The 19,530-nt window shown below is 38.4% G+C and overlaps 1 protein-coding gene across 12 annotated transcripts in view; it reads left to right on the top strand.

Annotated features, from left to right (window-relative positions):
- ARHGEF28 (Rho guanine nucleotide exchange factor 28) overlaps positions 1 to 19,530 on the top strand; it is a 339,789-nt gene that overhangs the window by 222,062 nt on the left and 98,197 nt on the right. For all 12 annotated transcript variants that reach the window (XR_003507199.1, XM_027520360.1, XM_027520357.1 and 9 more), the window contains 4 exons: positions 8,752 to 8,873; positions 13,013 to 13,290; positions 16,175 to 16,382; positions 19,385 to 19,496. Coding sequence is in view for 11 of the 12 variants with exons in the window: in XM_027520360.1 (XP_027376161.1) it covers positions 8,752 to 8,873; positions 13,013 to 13,290; positions 16,175 to 16,382; positions 19,385 to 19,496 (720 nt within the window). In the remaining variant the exon portion in view is untranslated. The remainder of the gene's footprint in view (positions 1 to 8,751; positions 8,874 to 13,012; positions 13,291 to 16,174; positions 16,383 to 19,384; positions 19,497 to 19,530) is intronic.

Here is a 19,530-nt window from a genome sequence, read left to right as displayed (position 1 = left end):
CTTTCCGGCCTCACTATCCGCTGGATTCCCCTTCCCGCTCCAGGTGAATGTCTCTTGTGCGTCACCTCACTAGCGTGTCTAGTATAGCGAGGAGTGCTGCTGAAAACTTCTGCTGCAGGGAGACGTCCCACAGATCACATTACAGAGCAGGGAGAATAAAGGGCAGGCGGGTGCGGGGCAGAGAGAGCTGGAGATCCCCTTGGAGTTACTGTTTATCCTCCAGGCATTCTGCAGGGAGAACCTGGCCCGAGTCCACTTCATCATGTTAGAACATCGTAGTTTCTGAAATCTTCCCTTTGTTCTTGAGAAACGCTGTCTCTGATTGTCTGACTGGATGCTTTGTTCGTCCTGCTCTTATAATCTCTCCCATTTCGTAAGATCTCATCCTTAAATTGCTGGAGGTAAATTTTACCGGCTGGTTGGGTTTGTTGTTTTGGTTACTGTGTTCAGGATGAACTTGGCAAAGTTTTTTAATGTGAACTGAATCTGGAAATAAGAGTTAAAACAGTTTAGGAGCTCTTCATGTAGTAAACAGAATGTTTTGTGCAATTCCAGTTGCCTTGGATTGGTTTTATATGTGTCAAGTTATAACCAAAGTTGAAATTGTTTTTTTTTTAAGAAGCAAAACTACATCAGTTCAGTTCAGTCGCTCAGTCGTGTCCGACTCTTTGCGACCCCATGAATCGCAGCACGCCAGGCCTCCCTGTCCATCACCAACTCCGGGAGTTCACTCAGACTCATGTCCATCGAGTTGGTGATGCCATCCAGCCATCTCATCCTCTGTCATCCCCTTCTCCTCCTGCCCCCAATCCCTCCCAGCATCAGACTCTTTTCCAACGAGTCACCTCTTTGCATCAGGTGGCCAAAGTACTGGAGTTTCAGCTTTAGCATCATTCCTTCCAAAGAACACCCAGGACTGATCTCCTTCAGAATGGACTGGTTGGATCTCCTTGCAGTCCAAGGGACCCTCAAAACTCCATGAGAGAATTAAAATTATATAACCTCGTTTACTTTTCTAATAATAGCAAGCATTAGTTTGTGTCAGGTTAAAATCCTTTGTTTCAGATTGTGTTCTAATCACTTAAAGTTTGAACTATTTAATACATACAGCAATTCGATGAGAGAGATGTATTATCATCCCTATTTTATAGATCAGGTAGTGGAGATATGAAGAGGTTAAGTAACTTGCCCAGCGTCACACAGCTAATAGATGGTGGAGTAGAACTTTGAATCCAAGCATTCCAAGACCCTTGTTCTTAATGACTGCAGAGCACTGCTCTTTACTCATTTAAAATTGGCAGCTATTGGATGGGAATTGAGTTTTTGTTACTTTTAAACCATCTCTGAAATATGAGTTTACCAAATACTAAAAATTAATACTATCAGCAAAACTCTACAATTAATTTTTTTGCTAAGAAAAACTGTTTACAAATCAGCATTCATTTAGGACAAAGAGTTGATTTTTTTATTGTAAATTATTTCTGTATGTTCATTGAAGAAAGACCTGAAGGATATATTTTTTTTTGCAGGGGGAGCAATAATTTTTCCCTTAATTCACTACTAAAGTGGTTACATATGGAAGTAATTAAATCATATATCTTGAAAATCTTGATAAGATTTTTTTTATGAAACTTGTAGGTTTTTCTTTGAACTGAAACTAGCAATAGAGCATTAATCACTTTAATATGAATGTATGTAACTGATGTTTATTTGAAGATACTGTATACGACTCTTTTCTTTCCACAATAAATCTTATTTCTGCTGGTCTGCAGCTCCTTATTTGTAGTAACTGGTATTGAAGTTAGTAAAAGAGTGGAAGTCTAGTAAGTCTGTGTCCTCTTTTGGGTTATTAGTCTGTATTCACTTCTAGGTCCTGTTATCTTTTGATATATCCTGGCAAGTGGAGGCTATGGATGCTTCAGGGAGTTACACTGCAAAGGATTTGGGGGCCAGTTTTATAAACAGTTGCAGTGTGTGACCCAGAAAAATCTACATGGCAGGTTTTGGATGACAGATGGAGAGAGGGGATTTTCTTTCTTGCTACTCTTTTAAGATTTTGTATAGCCGTGCCCTCCATCAACAAGGCTTACTATCATTTCCTAAGGGACAGGATGAAGACATGGTCTAGGCCAGTTGTCCCAAGTGTAGGGTAAGTCCTCTGGCCACTGTTGATCTTTGATATGGTGTCCCAGCCTAACACGAGATGACTCTGAGTCACCTAGTAAGGCAGGTATTTCCTTTTCCGTTTTCTTCTAACTCTGATTCAAGGAGGAAGTCAGTTGGCACCATTGCCCTTGTAACATCTCCCAGACCTTTCATACTGTTCCCATGAACAGTGTGAAAAGGCAAAGTGATAGGATACTAAAGAGGAACTCCCCAGGTCAGTAGGTGCCCAATATGCTACTGGAGAGCAGTGGAGAAATAACTCCAGAAAGAATGAAGGGATGGAGCCAAAGCAAAAACAATACCCAGCTGTGGATGCGACTGGAGATAGAAGCAAGGTCCGATGCTGTAAAGAGCAATATTGCATAGGAACCTGGAATGTCAGGTCCATGAATCAAGGCAAATTGGAAGTGGTCAAACAGGAGATGGCAAGAGTGAACGTCGACTTTCTAGGAATCAGCGAACTGAAATGGACTGGAATGGGTGAATTTAACTCAGATGACCATTATATCTACTACTGCGGACAGGAGTCCCTCAGAAGAAATGGAGTAGCCATCATGGTCAACAAAAGATTCCAGAATGCAGTACTTGGATGCAATCTCAAAAACGACAGAATGATCTCTATTTGTTTCCAAGGCAAACCATTCAATATCACAGTAATCCAAGTCTATGCCCCAACCAGTAACGCTGAAGAAGATGAAGTTGAACGGTTCTATGAAGACCTACAAGACCTTTTAGAACTAACACCCAAAAAAGATGCCCTTTTCATTATAGGGGACTGGATGCAAAAGTAGGAAGTCAAGAAACACCTGGAGTAACAGGCAAATTTGGCCTTGGAATACGGAATGAAACAGGGCAAATACTGATAGAGTTTTGCCAAGAAAATGCACTGTTCATAGCAAACACCCTCTTCCAACAACACAAGAGAAGACTCTACACATGGACATCACCAGATGGTCAACACCAAAATCAGATTGATTATGTTCTTTGCAGCCAAAGATGGAGAAGCTCTATACAGTCAACAAAAAACAAGACCAGGAGCTGACTGTGGCTCAGATCATGAACTCCTTATTGCCAAATTCAGACTGAAATTGAAGAAAGTAGGGAAAACCACTAGACCATTCAGGTATGACCTAAATCAAATCCCTTATGATTATACAGTGGAAGTGAGAAATAGATTTAAGGGCCTAGATCTGATAGATAGAGTGCCTGATGAACTATGGACAGAGGTTCATGACATTGTACAGGAGACAGGGATCAAGACCATCCCCATGGAAAAGAAATGCAAAAAAGCAAAATGGCTGTCTGAGGAGGCCTTACAAATAGCTGTGAAAAGAAGAGAAGCGAAAAGCAAAGGAGAAAAGGAAAGATATAAACAACTGAATGCAGAGTTCCAAAGAATAGCAAGGAGAGATAAGAAAGCCTTCCTCAGCGATCAGTGCAAAGAAATAGAGGAAAACAACAGAATGGGAAAGACTAGAGATCTCTTCAAGAAAATTAGAGATACCAAGGGAACATTTCATGCAAAGATGGGCTCAATAAAGGACAGAAATGGTATGGACCTAACGAAGCAGAAGATATTAAGAAGAGATGGCAAGAATACACAGAAGAATTGTACAAAAAAGATCTTCATGACCCAGATAATCACAATGATGTGATCACTGACCTAGAGCCAGACATCCTGGAATGTGAAGTCAAGTGGGCCTTAGAAAGCATCACTACGAACAAAGCTAGTGGAGGTGATGAAATTCCAGTTGAGCTCTTTCAAATCCTGAAAGATGATGCCGTGAAAGTGCTGCACTGGATATGCCAGCAAATTTGGAAAACTCAGCAGTGGCCACAGGACTGGAAAAGGTCAGTTTTCATTCCAATCCTAAAGAAAGGCAATGCCAAAGAATGCTCAAACTACTGCACAATTGCACTCATCTCACATGCTAGTAAAGTAATGCTCAAAATTCTCCAAGCCAGGCTTCAGCAATATGTGAACCGTGAACTTCCTGACGTTCAAGCTGGTTTTAGAAAAGGCAGAGGAACCAGAGATCAAATTGCCAACATCCACTGGATCATCGAAAAAGCAAGAGGGTTCCAGAAAAACATCTATTTCTGCTTTATTGACTGTGCCAAAGCCTTTGACTGTGTGGATCACAATAAACGGTAGAAAATTCTGAAAGAGATGGGAATACCAGACCACCTGACCTGCCTCTTGAGAAATCTGTATGCAGGTCAGGAAGCAACAGTTAGAACTGGACAGGGAACAACAGACTGGTTCCAAATAGGAAAAGGAGTATGTCAAGGCTGTATATTGTCACCCTGCTTATTTAACTTATATGCAGAGTACATCATGAGAAACACTGGACTGGAAGAAGCACAAGCTGGAATCAAGTTTGCCGGGAGAAATACCAATAACCTCAGATATGCAGATGACACCACCCTTATGGCAGAAAGTGAAGAGGAACTAAAAAGCTTCTTGATGAAGGTGAAAGAAGAGAGCGAAAAAGTTGGCTTAAAGCTCAACATTCAGAAAACGAAGATCATGGTATCCGGTCCCATCACTTCATGGGAAATAGATGGGGAAACAGTGGAAACAGTGTCAGACTTTATTTTTGGGGGCCCCAAAATCACTGCAGATGGTGACTGCAGCCATGAAATTAAAAGACGCTTACTGCTTGGAAGAAAAGTCATGACCAACCTAGATAGCATATTGAAAAGCAGAGATATTACTTTGCCAACAAATGTCTGTCTAGTCAAGGCTATGGTTTTTCCAGTGGTTATGTATGGATGTGAGAGTTGGACTGTGAAGAAAGCTGAGCGCCAAAGAATTGATGCTTTTGAACTGTGGTGTTGGAGAAGACTCTTGAGAGTCCCTTGGACTGCAAGGAGATCCAACCAGTCCATTCTGAAGGAGATCAGCCCTGGGATTTCTTTGGAAGAAATGATGCTAAAGCTGAAACTCCAGTCCTTTGGCCACCTCATGCGAAGAGTTGACTCATTGGAAAAGACTCTGATGCTGGGAGGGATTGAGGGCAGGAGGAGAAGGGGACAACAAAGGATGAGGTGGCTGGATGGCATCACTGACTCGATGGATGTGAGTCTGAATGAACTCCGGGAGTTGGTGATGGACAGGGAGGCCTGGCATGCTGCGATTCATGGGGTCACAAAGAGTTGGACATGACTGAGCAACTGAACTGAAATCTTTCAGGATCTCCCTTTATGACAGAGAGCAGGCTCTGAAGATCCCCAACTTTGATAGGCAACTGTGTTTGGTCAGAATGTAGTTTCATTGTTCTGTGTTTCCTTGTTTTAGTATGTGTAATTCTGTTCTACTTTCAACAGGAAATACTGGTTTTCTGTTTATAGTGAGGATAAGGTTTTTCTATGAAAATTAGTTTTAATCAAAGGAAAATGATGAGTTAATCTAAAAACAAGAACTAGAGTATATAATAATGTAGGTGATATGTAGACATGGCAAAACAGTGAATTTCATAGAGGAATGGCAAAATTATGGGAAATATTGGTCTGATATCTGCTAAGGGCTTCCCTGGTGGCTCAGTGGTAAAGAATCCACCTGCCAAATCAGGAGATGTGGGTTTGATTTCTGGGTTGGGAAGATCTCCTGGAAAAGGAAATGGCAACCCACTCTAGCATTCTTGCCTGGGAAATACCATGGACAGAGGAGCTTGGCGGGCTATAGTCCATGGGGTCGCAAAAGAGACAGACAGGACTTGGTGACTAAAGAAAAACAACCTTTGCTATGGTTAATTGTATAAGGATCTACGGTCTCTTCTGTATTTGTTTTGGAATTCAAAATGTTCAGGTCTTATTGGCAGAGAGCTGTTATATATGATATGACTTGCATAGGAGATACTGAGGCAGTGCCATCATCAAGTACTGCAGTATTTCTGCAAGAAAATATATGAATGTACAGTGGGATAAATAAAGATAAATACATGACCCCATGTGGTTCAGCTCAGGTCACGAAATATGTTTTTGAACCAAATATAAGAAAAAAAGTTTTGATTTTCAGAGATTTCTAGATTTCAGAATCACAGATAAGAGATTATAGATCTGTCTTTGTAAACAAATTACATCATTTTCTAAAATACTGATTAAATTAATCATGTGGAAAACAAATTATACACCAACTTGGTCCAAGTAGCTCTGCTATCTTAAAGTTTATTTTACTGCTGTGTATCACCTCTGTATACATTCTGATCTGCTATATTGGGCCAGGTAGATGTGTTTGTGGAAGAAACATTGAATCCAAGTGACTTTATACCTGTGTATATGAACATGGAAGTAGTTCTTGGTCCTGCTCAGCCTTGAGATGTGAGGGTCAGTTTTGAACATAGGACTTGCTCTCTTGGTAATTATGAACTTGGATATTGACTAAATGGCAATGCATTCACTGGCGCCAGACAATTTGGGGGAATATTTCATTTGGTTCTGTGTCTTTAAGATAGAAAATCCATCAATTGTTTGCAACTGTTTAGTTGAGTGTAATGTTAGTTCTTAGATAGTCTAATTATCAATGAAGTCTTAATTTAGCCATGATCAAAATATTTAAAAAGGGGCATGACCAGACTCCCCAGCCAGCTATTTTATAGTCTGTGAATTTAAGACATTGTAGAGCAGTTAAGCTGGATTAATTACAGCTCAGAGGGTCATGTTATTTATGGTTGTTTTTCAAACATTCTGGAAAATGATAAATGAGCAAGTATTTTCTTCAGAACACATTGAGATTTGTCAGATTCTTGGTTTATACCCTTTAGAACATGCTTTTATTTTTTTTGTAATTAGCATAAAAATGTATAGTAATTGATCATAAAAATTATACTTAAGAAGTATTTATGGGTTTTGTATGTTATATTCCATCTATTTAAATAATTTGATAAAACAAGACACTGTAGACATGAAGTTTTGCTTTTACATTGTATATTTCCTCAAGAAGCTTAATTAAATTTCACTTCACTGTTCTGTAGGGAGAGGTATACTTAGATGTAGAATCTGAGCCCAGGGCCATTTGGCTCATACATATTTATATTTGAATTTTATATTGTTGTCCAGGATTTTCCATGAAGAATAGAGTTTTTTTTTTTTTAACTTCTGGTACATTAGTGCAACAGTTATTAATGTTTTTTCATTTCTCAACTCACTCCCATGGGCTTACCTGGATTTTAAGTCATGACATAAATAAGACAGGTGGTAGGATTAGGGCCGCTTCTGATGGAGCAGAGGCAGCACTAACCCTTTTGCACCCACTCAAGAAACGTTACTGGGATGTCAGTGAGGATGGCATTTGCTGTGGCTGTAACTTATTAAAGTAATTTACAGGTATTAAGAATCTACTGTTAGGATAATACACTATGATTAATATTAATAACCTTGTACCTCACACTGAACATGGTAAAATCACCATTAATAATAACAAAACATCAAATATAACAGTGACAATATTTATTGAGCAATTGCTAAGTGCCAGGCATGTGTTAAGTGCTTCTCATGTCTGAACTCATTTAATCCTTATAACCACACTATGAAGAAAGCACCATAATTATCTGCTTCTTTATGGATGAGGATACTTTGTAAATGTTTTTGGAGATCAAGTAAGTTAGCCAGAGTCACAAAAAATGAGGCATTCTGACTTGACAATGTTTTATTATCTTCAACTTTATCTTCCTCATATAGGGCTCCCCTCATAACTCAGTTGGTAAAGAATCCACCTGAAATGCAGGAAACCCCAGTTTGATCCCTGGGTCTCCTTCCCTGGAGAACAGAAAGGCTACCCACTCCAGTATTCTGGCCTGGAGAATTCCATGGACTATATAGTCCATGGGGTCACAAACAGTTGGACACGACTGAGAAACTTTCTTTTTTTTTTTTTTGTATTTTTTCCTTGAATATAATTTTTTTTTTCTAATTTTATTTTATTTTTTTTATTATTTTTATATTTTTTTAAACTTTACATAATTGTATTAGTTTTCATTCTTTTTATATTCCTCACAAATACAGTAACATCTCAACTCTCTGGGACTCAACTTTGAGCAACTTTGCCTGCCTGGAACAAACCTGAGAACATGGAAAGCAAGCGAAAACATTTCTGTAGTAAACATAGAAACAAAACTCTCTCTGTATGAGATTATACATATTCAGCAGGCAATGAATGGCCAGACTGCGTCCTATCCAGGGTCCTTTCGGAAAAGGTCTGGAGCCTGACTACTTCAGTGGAATCCGAGGCTTCGAGTATGGTCACTAATGCTTCTGTGCTATAAAGTGAAATGAGTTTTAGTTTAGTGTTAAGAATTGAAGACCAAAAACCCAGTTGATTCTTACAAAAATCTTTCATGGTTGGAAAAATAGTACTTGAAATGGGCACATATTTCTTTATCTGAAATGATACATTCTTTACAAATGTTTTAGCTAACAGAGGGTTTGGATGTAGAAGAGAAAATGCTTGCATTGTTGATCTTGTTATGTGAAGACAGTGAAATGCCATCTTGATTTTTTTCTTGTGGTTTGGTTAAGACAGTAAAGCTCGACTGTAAAATAAATTCCTTCTATTTATTTGCCCTGTTTTCATTTTTTCTCTAGATCGTTCCTTTGATGCCCTCAAAAAATCCAAGCACCCCTCAACATTGCTTGCTGCTGGCCAGCTCTCTGACATGCTGAATGGTGGTGATGACGTCTACGCTAACTGCATGGTGATAGATCAGGTGAGGTATGAGTGCTGTCGCTAGGGGGATCTGTCCTCTTTTAAAAATGTGCGCATCTCAGAATTCCATTGTGCATTGTTGTATCCTCGGAAAATTCCAGCCTAAGAGCAGCCAGGTGATGTTGCTGTGGAATCTCATCATACGATCTCGTGACGTAGGTCCTTCCTTGGGAACCCTGCACACCTTAACTTCCACCGAGAAGCACCATGGGAGGGGTCTTAGGACACCGGCAAGAAGAATGTGGGAACTTATCCATGGGGCCAAAATAGGAAATGACATTTGGGAGGCCAGTTTCTTCTCTGACCTGATTATGTAATATTTGTATTCAAATCCAGCAGACACTAATGAGCGAGAGCTTAATGCCAGCCCCATGTGAGACTGTCACATAAATTACTTGCTTAATCCTCACAACACACCTATTAGTGTGTGATTAGGATATAGAGCTTTAGTATTAAAACAGAATGGTGAGATGTTGCAGGGAGGCTGGAACCCTTTAGAATTCTCCACCCATTCCCTGATAGAGATTTGTGAGTTAAAACTCAGAGAGACAGATGGCTTGGATGTGTATCTACTTAGGGATTTATTCTTTGTTCTTTCCTGTAGCTTGGTGATCCTCACATTTTAATATTTTTAAAATTATAGTTATAGATCTGAAAATTTCTGCATGCCCTAATTTATGGGAGGTTTAAGGGATTCTCAAGAGTAATTTTGATAGCACATAATTTCTGCCTTATTTCCTGGTTTTAAAACCTGATCTCCACATAAGAGTTATTTTGTATATGCTCATTGAACAGTGATCTATTTTGTTCTTTTTGGGTTGTTGTTGTTAGTATACGTATATTGTATACTATATTGTTAGTATACATATATTTTACCCTATTGTATCTGTTACTTATAGATATTTTTTATGATGTAAACTTTTTTTTTTCTGTCTAGTGAATGCTAATTTCTGCCCATTGGTTGAATGTCTCTTTCCTTTGGTTATGAGAAATTGTTACATTAAGTGCATAGTATAAATGGGATAGATTGGAGTGATATTCAAAATGACAGAAAAACCAAAAAATCAGAATGGACATCAGCTCTCAAGAACGAGTGCATTTCTTTAGGTGTGAAGCACTGAATGTCAGCCCTAGTTATAGAAATCTAGGATGAGACACAGAGTTTAGGACAAAGTGGGAGTTCTGGGGACATTCTTTTAAGATGCAAGGTGATTGGACTTACTGTGCTCTAGCAACATTCCGATTTTAATGGCTTTATTCTGCTGCCACATTTTCTCAGTGTTTAAATACATTTGTCATTATTTTTTCATTCTGTTCCCCAGTGAATATTGCAGTACTTCCATTTACCCCCAGAAGCTAAAATTGTACTTGACTCAACATTTGTGGGGGCAAACTGTGTCTTTGTATGTTGTAAGATACATTAAAAATGGAAAACTTTGGAAGCCAAATTAAGGATAGGAAAATAACTTCTGTTTGGAAGTACTTTGAGAGAAGTTTTGCTTTAATAATGTGAAACATACATCCAAAGAGAACTCAAACAGCCTGATTGGTAAACTGAAATGAAGTAGAAGATTGCTGAATTTGTGCAGTGAAACAAAAATCAAAATCTGGCTACAAGTCACAGAGTTTCTTATATCGGTGTGGTGTCGTTTTTAGTATAATTACATCATTTGTTTTACTGTTCCTATGTCCATTTGAATAGCAAGGACAACATAAGGAGTCCAGATTCTGCATACTGAAAATAGTTTCTAGTAATATCTGGAAAGAATCTAATTTTCTTCATCTCTCTCAATCTGGCATGGAAACCTGAAAAAACGGCTAGCTTATTTACATACTGTTTCCTATGAGTTTTCAAGGTTATCAAGCTACCTGATGAGGAAGCTCATGTGATATAAACTACTTTGAAAATTATCATATAAACTACTTTGAAAAAAATTTATTTGGACATTATTTCAAGCCTGTATAATTCAGTACAAAGAACTCTTGTATACTCTTAATAAAAAAATCTCCAAATTTTACCATATTTTATTTCATTATTCTGAGTATGTATTTGTATATGTGTACTTGTAAATGCTTAAGATATGTATACAAATATTAACTTGTTTGAGAGTAAATTGAAAATATGATGCCCTTTTACTCCTCAGTCTTTCATAGTGTATTTTCCTAAAAGCATGGATATTCTCTTACTTAAGCCATCTAGTTACCAAAATCAGGAAATCATCATCCACACACTATTAGCCGTTTACAGACATTATTCAATTTTAGCCAATTGTTCCAGTAATGTTCTTTGTAGCAAAAGAAAATTAAATAGCATGTCTTGCATTTGGTTGTCTCTCTTTTAGTCTTCTTTAATCTGGGACAGTTACTTAGTGTTTGTCTTTTACAATAATTTTGAAGAATATATTCCAGGTTGTTTTTGGAGCTGCTCTCTTTGTTTTTACTGTTTTCTTGCTCAAAAGTGATGCCTTTTGATGACCACCACTTCAGATCACCAGTACTTCCTTCAGTTCAGTTCAGTTCAGTTCAGTCGCTCAGTTGTATCCGATTCTTTGCGACCCCATGAATCGCAGCACACCAGGCCTCTCTGTCCATCACCAACTCCCGGAGTTCATTCAGACTCACGTCCTTTGAGTCAGTGATGCCATCCAGCCATCTCATCCTCTGTCGTCCCCTTCTCCTCCTGCCCCCAATCCCTCCCAGCATCAGAGTCTTTTCCAATGAGTCAACACTTCGCATGAGGTAGCCAAAGTACTGGAGTTTCAGCTTTAGCATCATTCCTTCCAAAGAAATCCCAGGGCTGATCTCCTTTAGAATGGACCGGTTGGATCTCCTTGCAGTCCAAGGGACTCTCAAGAGTCTTCTCCAACACCACACTTCAAAAGCACCAATTCTTTGGCGCTCAGCCTTCTTCACAGTCCAACTCTCACATCCATACATGACCACTGGAAAAACCATAGCCTTGACTAGATGGACCTTTGCTGGCAAAGTAATATCTCTGCTTTTGAATATGCTATCTAGGTTGGTCATAACTTTTCTTTCAAGGAGTAAGCATCTTTTAATTTCATGGCTGCAGTCACCATCTGTAGTGATTTTGGGGCCCCAAAAAATAAAGTCTGACGCTGTCTCCACTGTTTCCCCATCTATTTCCCATGAAGTGATGGGACCAGATGCCATGGTCTTCATTTTCTGAATGTTGAACTTTAAGCCAACTTTTTCACTCTCCACTTTCACTTTCATCAAGAGGCTTTTTAGTTCCTCTTCACTTTCTGCCAAAAGGGTGGTGTCATCTGCATATCTGAGGTTATGGATATTTCTCCCGGCAACCTTGATTCCAGCTTGTGCTTCTTCAGCCCGGCGTTTCTCATGATGTACTCTGCATAGAAGTTAAATAAGCAGGGTGACAATATACAGCCTTGACGAACTTCTTTTCCTATTTGGAACCAGTCTGTTGTTCCCTGTCCAGTTCTAACTGTTGCTTCCTGACCTGCATACAGGTTTCTCAAGAGGCAGGTCAGGTGGTCTGGTATTCCCATCTCTTTCAGAATTTTCTACCGTTTATTGTGATCCACACAGTCAAAGGCTTTGACATAGTTAATAAAGCAGAAATTGATGTTTTTCTGGTACTCTCTTGTTTAGAATTTACAGGTAATTTAAAGTTTGGGGTATTTTCTGTCTTCTAGTTATGCTAAACCCATACATCTTATGTAGCTTTATTTGATCTTTTGTTTGGGAGACTCAGATTTATGTGACTGCCAATGACTTGTTTCCCAGGTTCCTATAAACTATTTTGTAAGCTAAAATGCCTACTCTTTAGTTTTTGTCTCAAGTATTTAAAACAGTTTTCCTCATTTTGAGTCAGTGGTTCATAAAATGTTAAAATCATAGTCAGTTTCTGGTTTTGTAATACAGTTTATAAAATACTTGGTCGTCTTCCTTTTGTGTATTATGGGAGAGCAGGAAGTAAACAAAAATATATCATGTAAGAATTCCTTTGTTTACATAAAGAAAAACAAGAACAACAACAAAAAAAAACAGAAAAGATAAATAAGTTGGAGGGTCTTTAAATTGTGAAAACTGTATTCTTTGTTCTGCCAATCTTTCCTGGTTTTGCTCAGCAAATATTTTTCTTTCAACTACCAGGTTGGTGATTTGGACATTAACTATATTAATATAGAGGAAATCCCTGCAAATACCTGTCTTGAATCTATGGATTCTTCTCTGGGGCCTGAGAGCAGCAAACCCAGCCTTCCTACTGAAGCCAGTGCTGGCACATACCCACCAAATAAGAGCCCAGAAGTGACGTCACACACGGAAGCCCAATCATCTTTCATATCATCTAGTTCATATGCTTCCAATTTGAATCTTTCTTTTGGTCTTCGTGGATTTGAAAAGGAGCAAAGTCGTCTAAAGAAAAGAAGGTAAAGTACCACATTCTAGAGAGAAAATGTAGAAAATCAAAGAACTTTGTAGCTGGACTTGGAAAATTCTATTTTCTTATTGTTATTGCCCCCACCATTTTTATTTCTACATCAAAATTTGCCTCCATTTAGGTTCTTATATTTCATGACTTGAAAGTAAGATACATAAGAAAGCTGACAAAAATATAATAAAAGAAAACCACAATGAGATACCATTTAATACTTACTAGATATGCAAAAATTTTATAAAGTGTAATAATACCATATTTTGGTGAAAATGCATATGATAGAAACTCCTATATACAGTTGATATGAGTGAAAGTTGTATAATAACTTTGGAAAATATTTTGGCATTTTCTTGTAAAGTTGGATGTGCATATATATTATGACCCAGCAGTGTTTCTTCTGTGTCCTAAAAGACATGCATAAGACTATTTATTGCAGTAGGAAATAACCCAAATGGTAGGGGATGAAAAGATAAATTACACTGTAGTTACATAATGGGATACTGTGTGGTAGTAAAAGTGAATTAACTATGACTATGTCTACTTGCATAATCACGTGCAACTTAGAAACATGAAGTAGAACAAAAAAAGGAGCCACAAAATACTTCAGTTAGATCTCACATTTATAAAATGCAAAAACAATCTGTTACTGTAGGGCATGTATAATGTGCTTAAGCAATAAGGAAAAACAAATGAGAATGAAGAGGATAAAAATCCCCAAATTTAAGATACTTGTTACATTGAGTGGGCATTGTAGGGAAAGGATAAAACAACAGTGTGGCCAATGTTTGTTTCAAGTTGAGTGGGTTGATGGGTGTTTATTCTATTTTAAATTTTTTATTGGTGTATAATTGTTTCTGCAATGTTGTTAGTTTCTGCTGTACCACAACGTGAATCAGTTATGTGTACACATATCCCCTCCCTTGGACCTCCCTCCACTTCCCCACCATCCTACCCATCGGTAGGTCATCAAAGAGCAGCAAATTGAGGTGTTTGTTTTATTTTTATCCTCTGTAACTTATAGTTACCTTCCATATAATTTCTTGTATATGTAAAAATGTCCTTAGAACAATCATTTTATTGTGTATGATCGTACATATGTCTATGTGTGTGTGCATGTGTGTGAGACCCTGTGTCTTTGTCTTCACTTCTTATCCATTCATCCTTTAGTCTATTTTCTTTAGGGAATAGGCCCATTTTTACTGATTTCATTTTATCCTAGGGCTTCCCGGGTGGCTCAGATGGTAAAGAATCTGCCTGCAATGTGGGAGACCTGGTTTCGAGCCCTGGGTTGGGAAGATCCCCTGGAGAGGAGCCTGGCGGGCTACAATCCATAGGGTTGCAGAGTTGGACACAACTGAGCGACTAAGCACGCATGACTTTCCTTAGGTAGTGAGAACAAAGAGGATTCTTCATGAGAGTGACAAATGAGAATGAAGAAGAGAAAAATGCCCAAATTTAAGATAATTGTTACATTGAGTGGGCATTGTAGGGAACGAATAAAACAGTGGTGTGGGCAGTGTTTGTGAGCCTTGGACCTCTGATTATATGTCCTGTTTTACACATAAGATTATGAATCAAAATAACAATAAAATGAACACACATATGAGTATATATAAATATGTACCTGAATGAATATTCGACAGAAACTTAATCAGAAAGGAGTAAAAGGAAGGGTAAGCATAAGTCACTGGGTGCTGATCCCTGGGTTGCACTGATAAACAACAGCTGGAGGTTAGAAACCTTTAACAGATAACGGTACCAAGAGTGATGTCTAGTGGATAGATAATAAAAGATCTTCTCTAGATTTTTATTGTGTGAGTTATAGTTTTAAAGATGCTTGTGTGGTCATGGCTGCAAATTAAACTGATGGGACATTTTGGGCTCTGCTTTGATATAAGAGACAAGGAAAATAACCAAATTTGAAGTCTGTTTCTGGTTCTCTCTATTTCAAAATCAAGATGATTTATTGTGTTGTTATTAAAATTTTAGCTCCAGAAGTATAACACTCAAAGAAAAACTACATTTAAAAAGTACATTATATATTAACATGCCTGTGGAAGTTCTCAGCCTCAAAACTTGAGTGGTTTAAAATGTAGATGGAATGGAAGGAGCTGGAACGGTGCAAGGTCAAATTCTTGCCTTTTAATTTTATGGTTATCAAAGTTAAATGAGGAAAGAAAAGCAGTAGGTTAGCAGCATCACCACCTGCTTCTGAAGTGGAGTTGTCATAGGAATCATTTTTTTAAATCTCTAAAATTGATAATTGAACAGGACATGTTTGGAACCTCACTTGACTCATGCCTGACCCATTTCTTGTCACCAGCTCTGGAATGAGATCTTCATACCTCTCCTTGTCTTAGTGTGCTTCTGCCCTCCTAACTTGTCCAGGGGCAAAGGAAAGAAAGCCATGCTGCATTTTTCACATGTAAATTGCTCCAGAGCCTGCCCCCTCTCCACTAAACAGCTCAGTGGCTCTGTTTTGTCTGTGTTTTTAATATTTGAAAGGTAACTATTTGGGCCTTGTAAAATTCAAACCCAGATCTCCTGCAGTGCAGGCAGATTCTTTACCAGCTGAGCCACCAGGGAAAGCCAATAATTATATTTAAAAAACAGAAATAATGAAGATAGTAGTAATTTGAAATGACTTTTGCTAGGTTTAAATGTTCATTCGGGGAACCATAAAATCTTGTTTAAGAAGATCTATTCAGGATGAGGGGAGAGGAAAAAATGATAGAAATCACTTAAGTATGAATTTTGTTAGGTAGTGAATGAGAGCCCCTTGTAGCTGACACCAATAGAGACTCTGAATTCAGGGAGGTAGAGAGCCATGGCTGTCTTAGTTGATGACTTAGCTGTTTGTTCGCTTTTTGCTGCAGTTCCAGCCTTGATGCCTTGGATGCTGACAGTGAAGGAGAGGGCCATTCGGAGCAGTCGCACAATTGCTACACTCCCATGTGTCAGAGTTCCTCGAGAACTGGCATTGCTAGCGGGGATGAATTGGACTCTTTTGAGACCAACACCGAACCAGATTTTAATATCTCCAGGACGGAATCATTTTCTTTATCAAGTAGCCTGCAGCTGAAGGTATTCTTATTAGTATTCATTTGGTTTATTAAAAGCCTGGAAAGTATGTTGTCTAAATCTGCTCATCTCTGAGAGACAAATTATGTTTATGGTAACACATGTGAATGTTTTTTTAATTGAAGACCCATGAACTTCACGAGTCTGTCTTTTCACACTCTCACATTCTAATGTGTATAGTCCCTACGTAGAATGGCTGATTTGTTTTCATGATTCCCCACCAACGAAAATCATCTTTCATGTTTTTGGAAAATGTTACCATTTTATAGTGTTTTCTGCCATCATCCCTTAAGCAATGGGAGAAAGGCTGGTAGTATGAAGTGAGTTTAAATGATCAAGCTTGTTTTGCACACATAAAATTTTACTTGGTGCTGGTGATGAGGTAAATAATATTGCCAAGGCAGAGGTAACATTTGTTGAGTTGCATGAACTCATCTGGAATACCATAGACTCTGTTAGTTTTTCCACAGGAGACAGCTTTTGTGTCTTTTTTCACATTGGAGTTTCATTTCATTGTGGTTTCTTGAAATGACTAAACTTTTCCAGTCTTACAGGGAAGCCCTTTTATGTTTGGACCTATGTTTTCTGTTTTATTTCTATTGTCCACTTGTTTTCTTTTTAAATTGAGTTTACTACTGTAAATGCAACGTGTTTGAGTAAAACACTATAAAACGATACGTGCTGTGCTTTAACATCTCTTATCTCAAACATATGGTGGTTATGATTATGTTTTATTTTTATAGTATGCTCTACAATATGCAAAACATGCTTCATGTATGTACAAAACACATACTTTTCTCATAACTCACCTAGGATATAAAGTGGTATTTTTATTTTAATTTTTGATCTGTTAAAGTTGTGCAGAGATTAGACGTCCACATTGCCCAAAGCTTGGTGATAGAGTCAGAACTCAGATCTAGGCCTTCTGACCCTAGAACCTGAATCCTCTACCCTCAGCTCTGAGGTCTGTACAGCTGTCATCATCTTCTGAAACTAAAGATCATGTGATATTTTTGGATAATAAAAATTAGATATGGTTATTCATGTAGCTAGTTCTCAGACTTGTAATTTGAATGGAACTATGAAAAACTCCAGAGAAGGCAATGGCACCCCACTCAAGTACTCTTGCCTGGAAAATCCCATGGATGGAGGAGCCTGGTAGGCTATAGTCCATGGCGTCGCTAAGAGTTGGACACGACTGAGCGACTTCACTTTCACTTTTCACTTTCATGCATTGGAGAAGGAAATGGCAACCCACTCCAGTGTTCTTGCCTGGAGAATCCCAGGGACGGGTGAGCCTGTTGGGCTGCCGTCTATGGGGTCGCACAGAGTTGGACACGACTGCCGTGACTTAGCAGCAGCAGCAGCATGAAAAACTCATCATTACTTAGAAGGAAAAGTAATGCTCTGTGAAATAGTTCTCTACTGTTCACTTTTAAGAAGAATCTGTCATATAAATTATGGCTTGCCTTGCCTTTGTAATTACCCTGTATAACTTTTTGCCAAGGAATTCTGGATAATTTTCAAATTGCTATTGTTAGGAAAAATGATTACCATGCATGACTTCAATGCAGAGGATGGCACTTGGCTAGGGCCCTTTGTGACCAACTCACTGTTAGGGGATAACTTAGGTTGGCCTTTTGGACTGCCAGGCCCACTGGGTCTTTCCCAATAAGAAAGTCATGGTGCCATGGCTCAAGGCCATTCAAAGCAAGGTCAGGCTTCTATTTTCAACTTTCCTCCAGGCTCTTCAACTAAAGCACGAGCCTAAGGCAACCATGTGCTTTTACTTATGGAGAACAAAAGAAAATAGTGCTTCTAAAGGGCTGTTGCTGACGCCTTGTTTTAGTAACACATTTTGCAGCACTTTCTTTTACCGCTGACCTTAAGTGGTATCTTAATGGGAGGTGGGCCTCAGTCCTAAGTCCACATGGCCTCTGTTGGATGGGTTTGGGTGCCGTAAAATGGCTTTAGTGACATTCTGTTGCACATTCATGTAAGATTTCTAGAACATGTAAGAAAAACATGTTTTTATTATCTTGCCTTCTTACACTTTCACATATGTTGCCGATATAATGATAGAAATAATAGGTGGTTGGGCACACAGGAAGAAAACAGCAGGTCACTTAAAGGGATAAAGTTAAACTATATACACCAGTGATAATTCAAACAAAATCCCAGGAAGTACTGGATGGAAGATCTGTTGAAAGATGAGCAAAGACTAGAAGGATTTGTATAATGCTCTGGTGCATTCTTTTTTGGAGGCTGCAGCTAATATTACAAATAGCCTTTGTGTGTGAGTCACTCAGTCATGCCCGACTCTGTGATCTCATGGACTGTAGCCCACCAGGCTCCTCTGTCTGTGGAATTCTCCAGGCAAGAATACTGGAGTGGGCCGCCATTCTCTTCTCCAGGGGATCTTCCTAACCCAGGGATCAAACCCTGGTTTCCTGAATTGTAGGCAGATTCTTTGCCATATGAGCTACCAGGGACACCCTCAGGAAATAGCCATTAGGAACTTTTAAGAACATAATTTTAGGTGACTGTTTCTTTACCTTCTAATAATTGTTATGTATATAGATCTTAGTTCATACGGAATTTTGCTTAAAGGCTACAGTTTAAAATTATAAAAATAAATGACAACTCAGGTCAAAAAAAGTCAGACTTGTTGAATATGCAGAGAAAATTATGTGACTTAATTTTTCACTTTTAACCAACATGGTTAGAATGTTATACTTGTATCCTAAGTATATCCTATATACTTGTATAAAGTATATAGGAACTATTCCCAGAGCTCAAGTTTATTTGAGCATTCAAAAAACAATAGCATGTTTTAGAGTTGTGAGTGAGAGACAAACAGAAACAAATCATTAATAAGATTACATCAGAAATATTCAAGTTGAATCGTTTTTGTAAAGGTCCTGATTTAGTAACGTTGATAATGAGTGCATACTTTCAAATCTTCTGTGGAATTTTTTTAAAAGCTTTGTTATGATTTCTTTTAGGAATCATTGTTTTCTGGAATCCGTTCACGTTCGTATTCCTGCTCATCACCCAAAATTTCTTTAGGAAAAACTCGATTGATGCGTGATTTTACAGTGTGTAATTCAATTGAAGGTAAGCATTATTTACCATTTGGCTGTGAAAGCAT

This window comes from Bos indicus x Bos taurus, chromosome 20, assembly GCF_003369695.1.
Source record: "Bos indicus x Bos taurus breed Angus x Brahman F1 hybrid chromosome 20, Bos_hybrid_MaternalHap_v2.0, whole genome shotgun sequence".
Lineage (NCBI taxonomy): Eukaryota > Metazoa > Chordata > Mammalia > Artiodactyla > Bovidae > Bos > Bos indicus x Bos taurus.
This window is presented reverse-complemented; position numbering and strand designations above follow the sequence as displayed.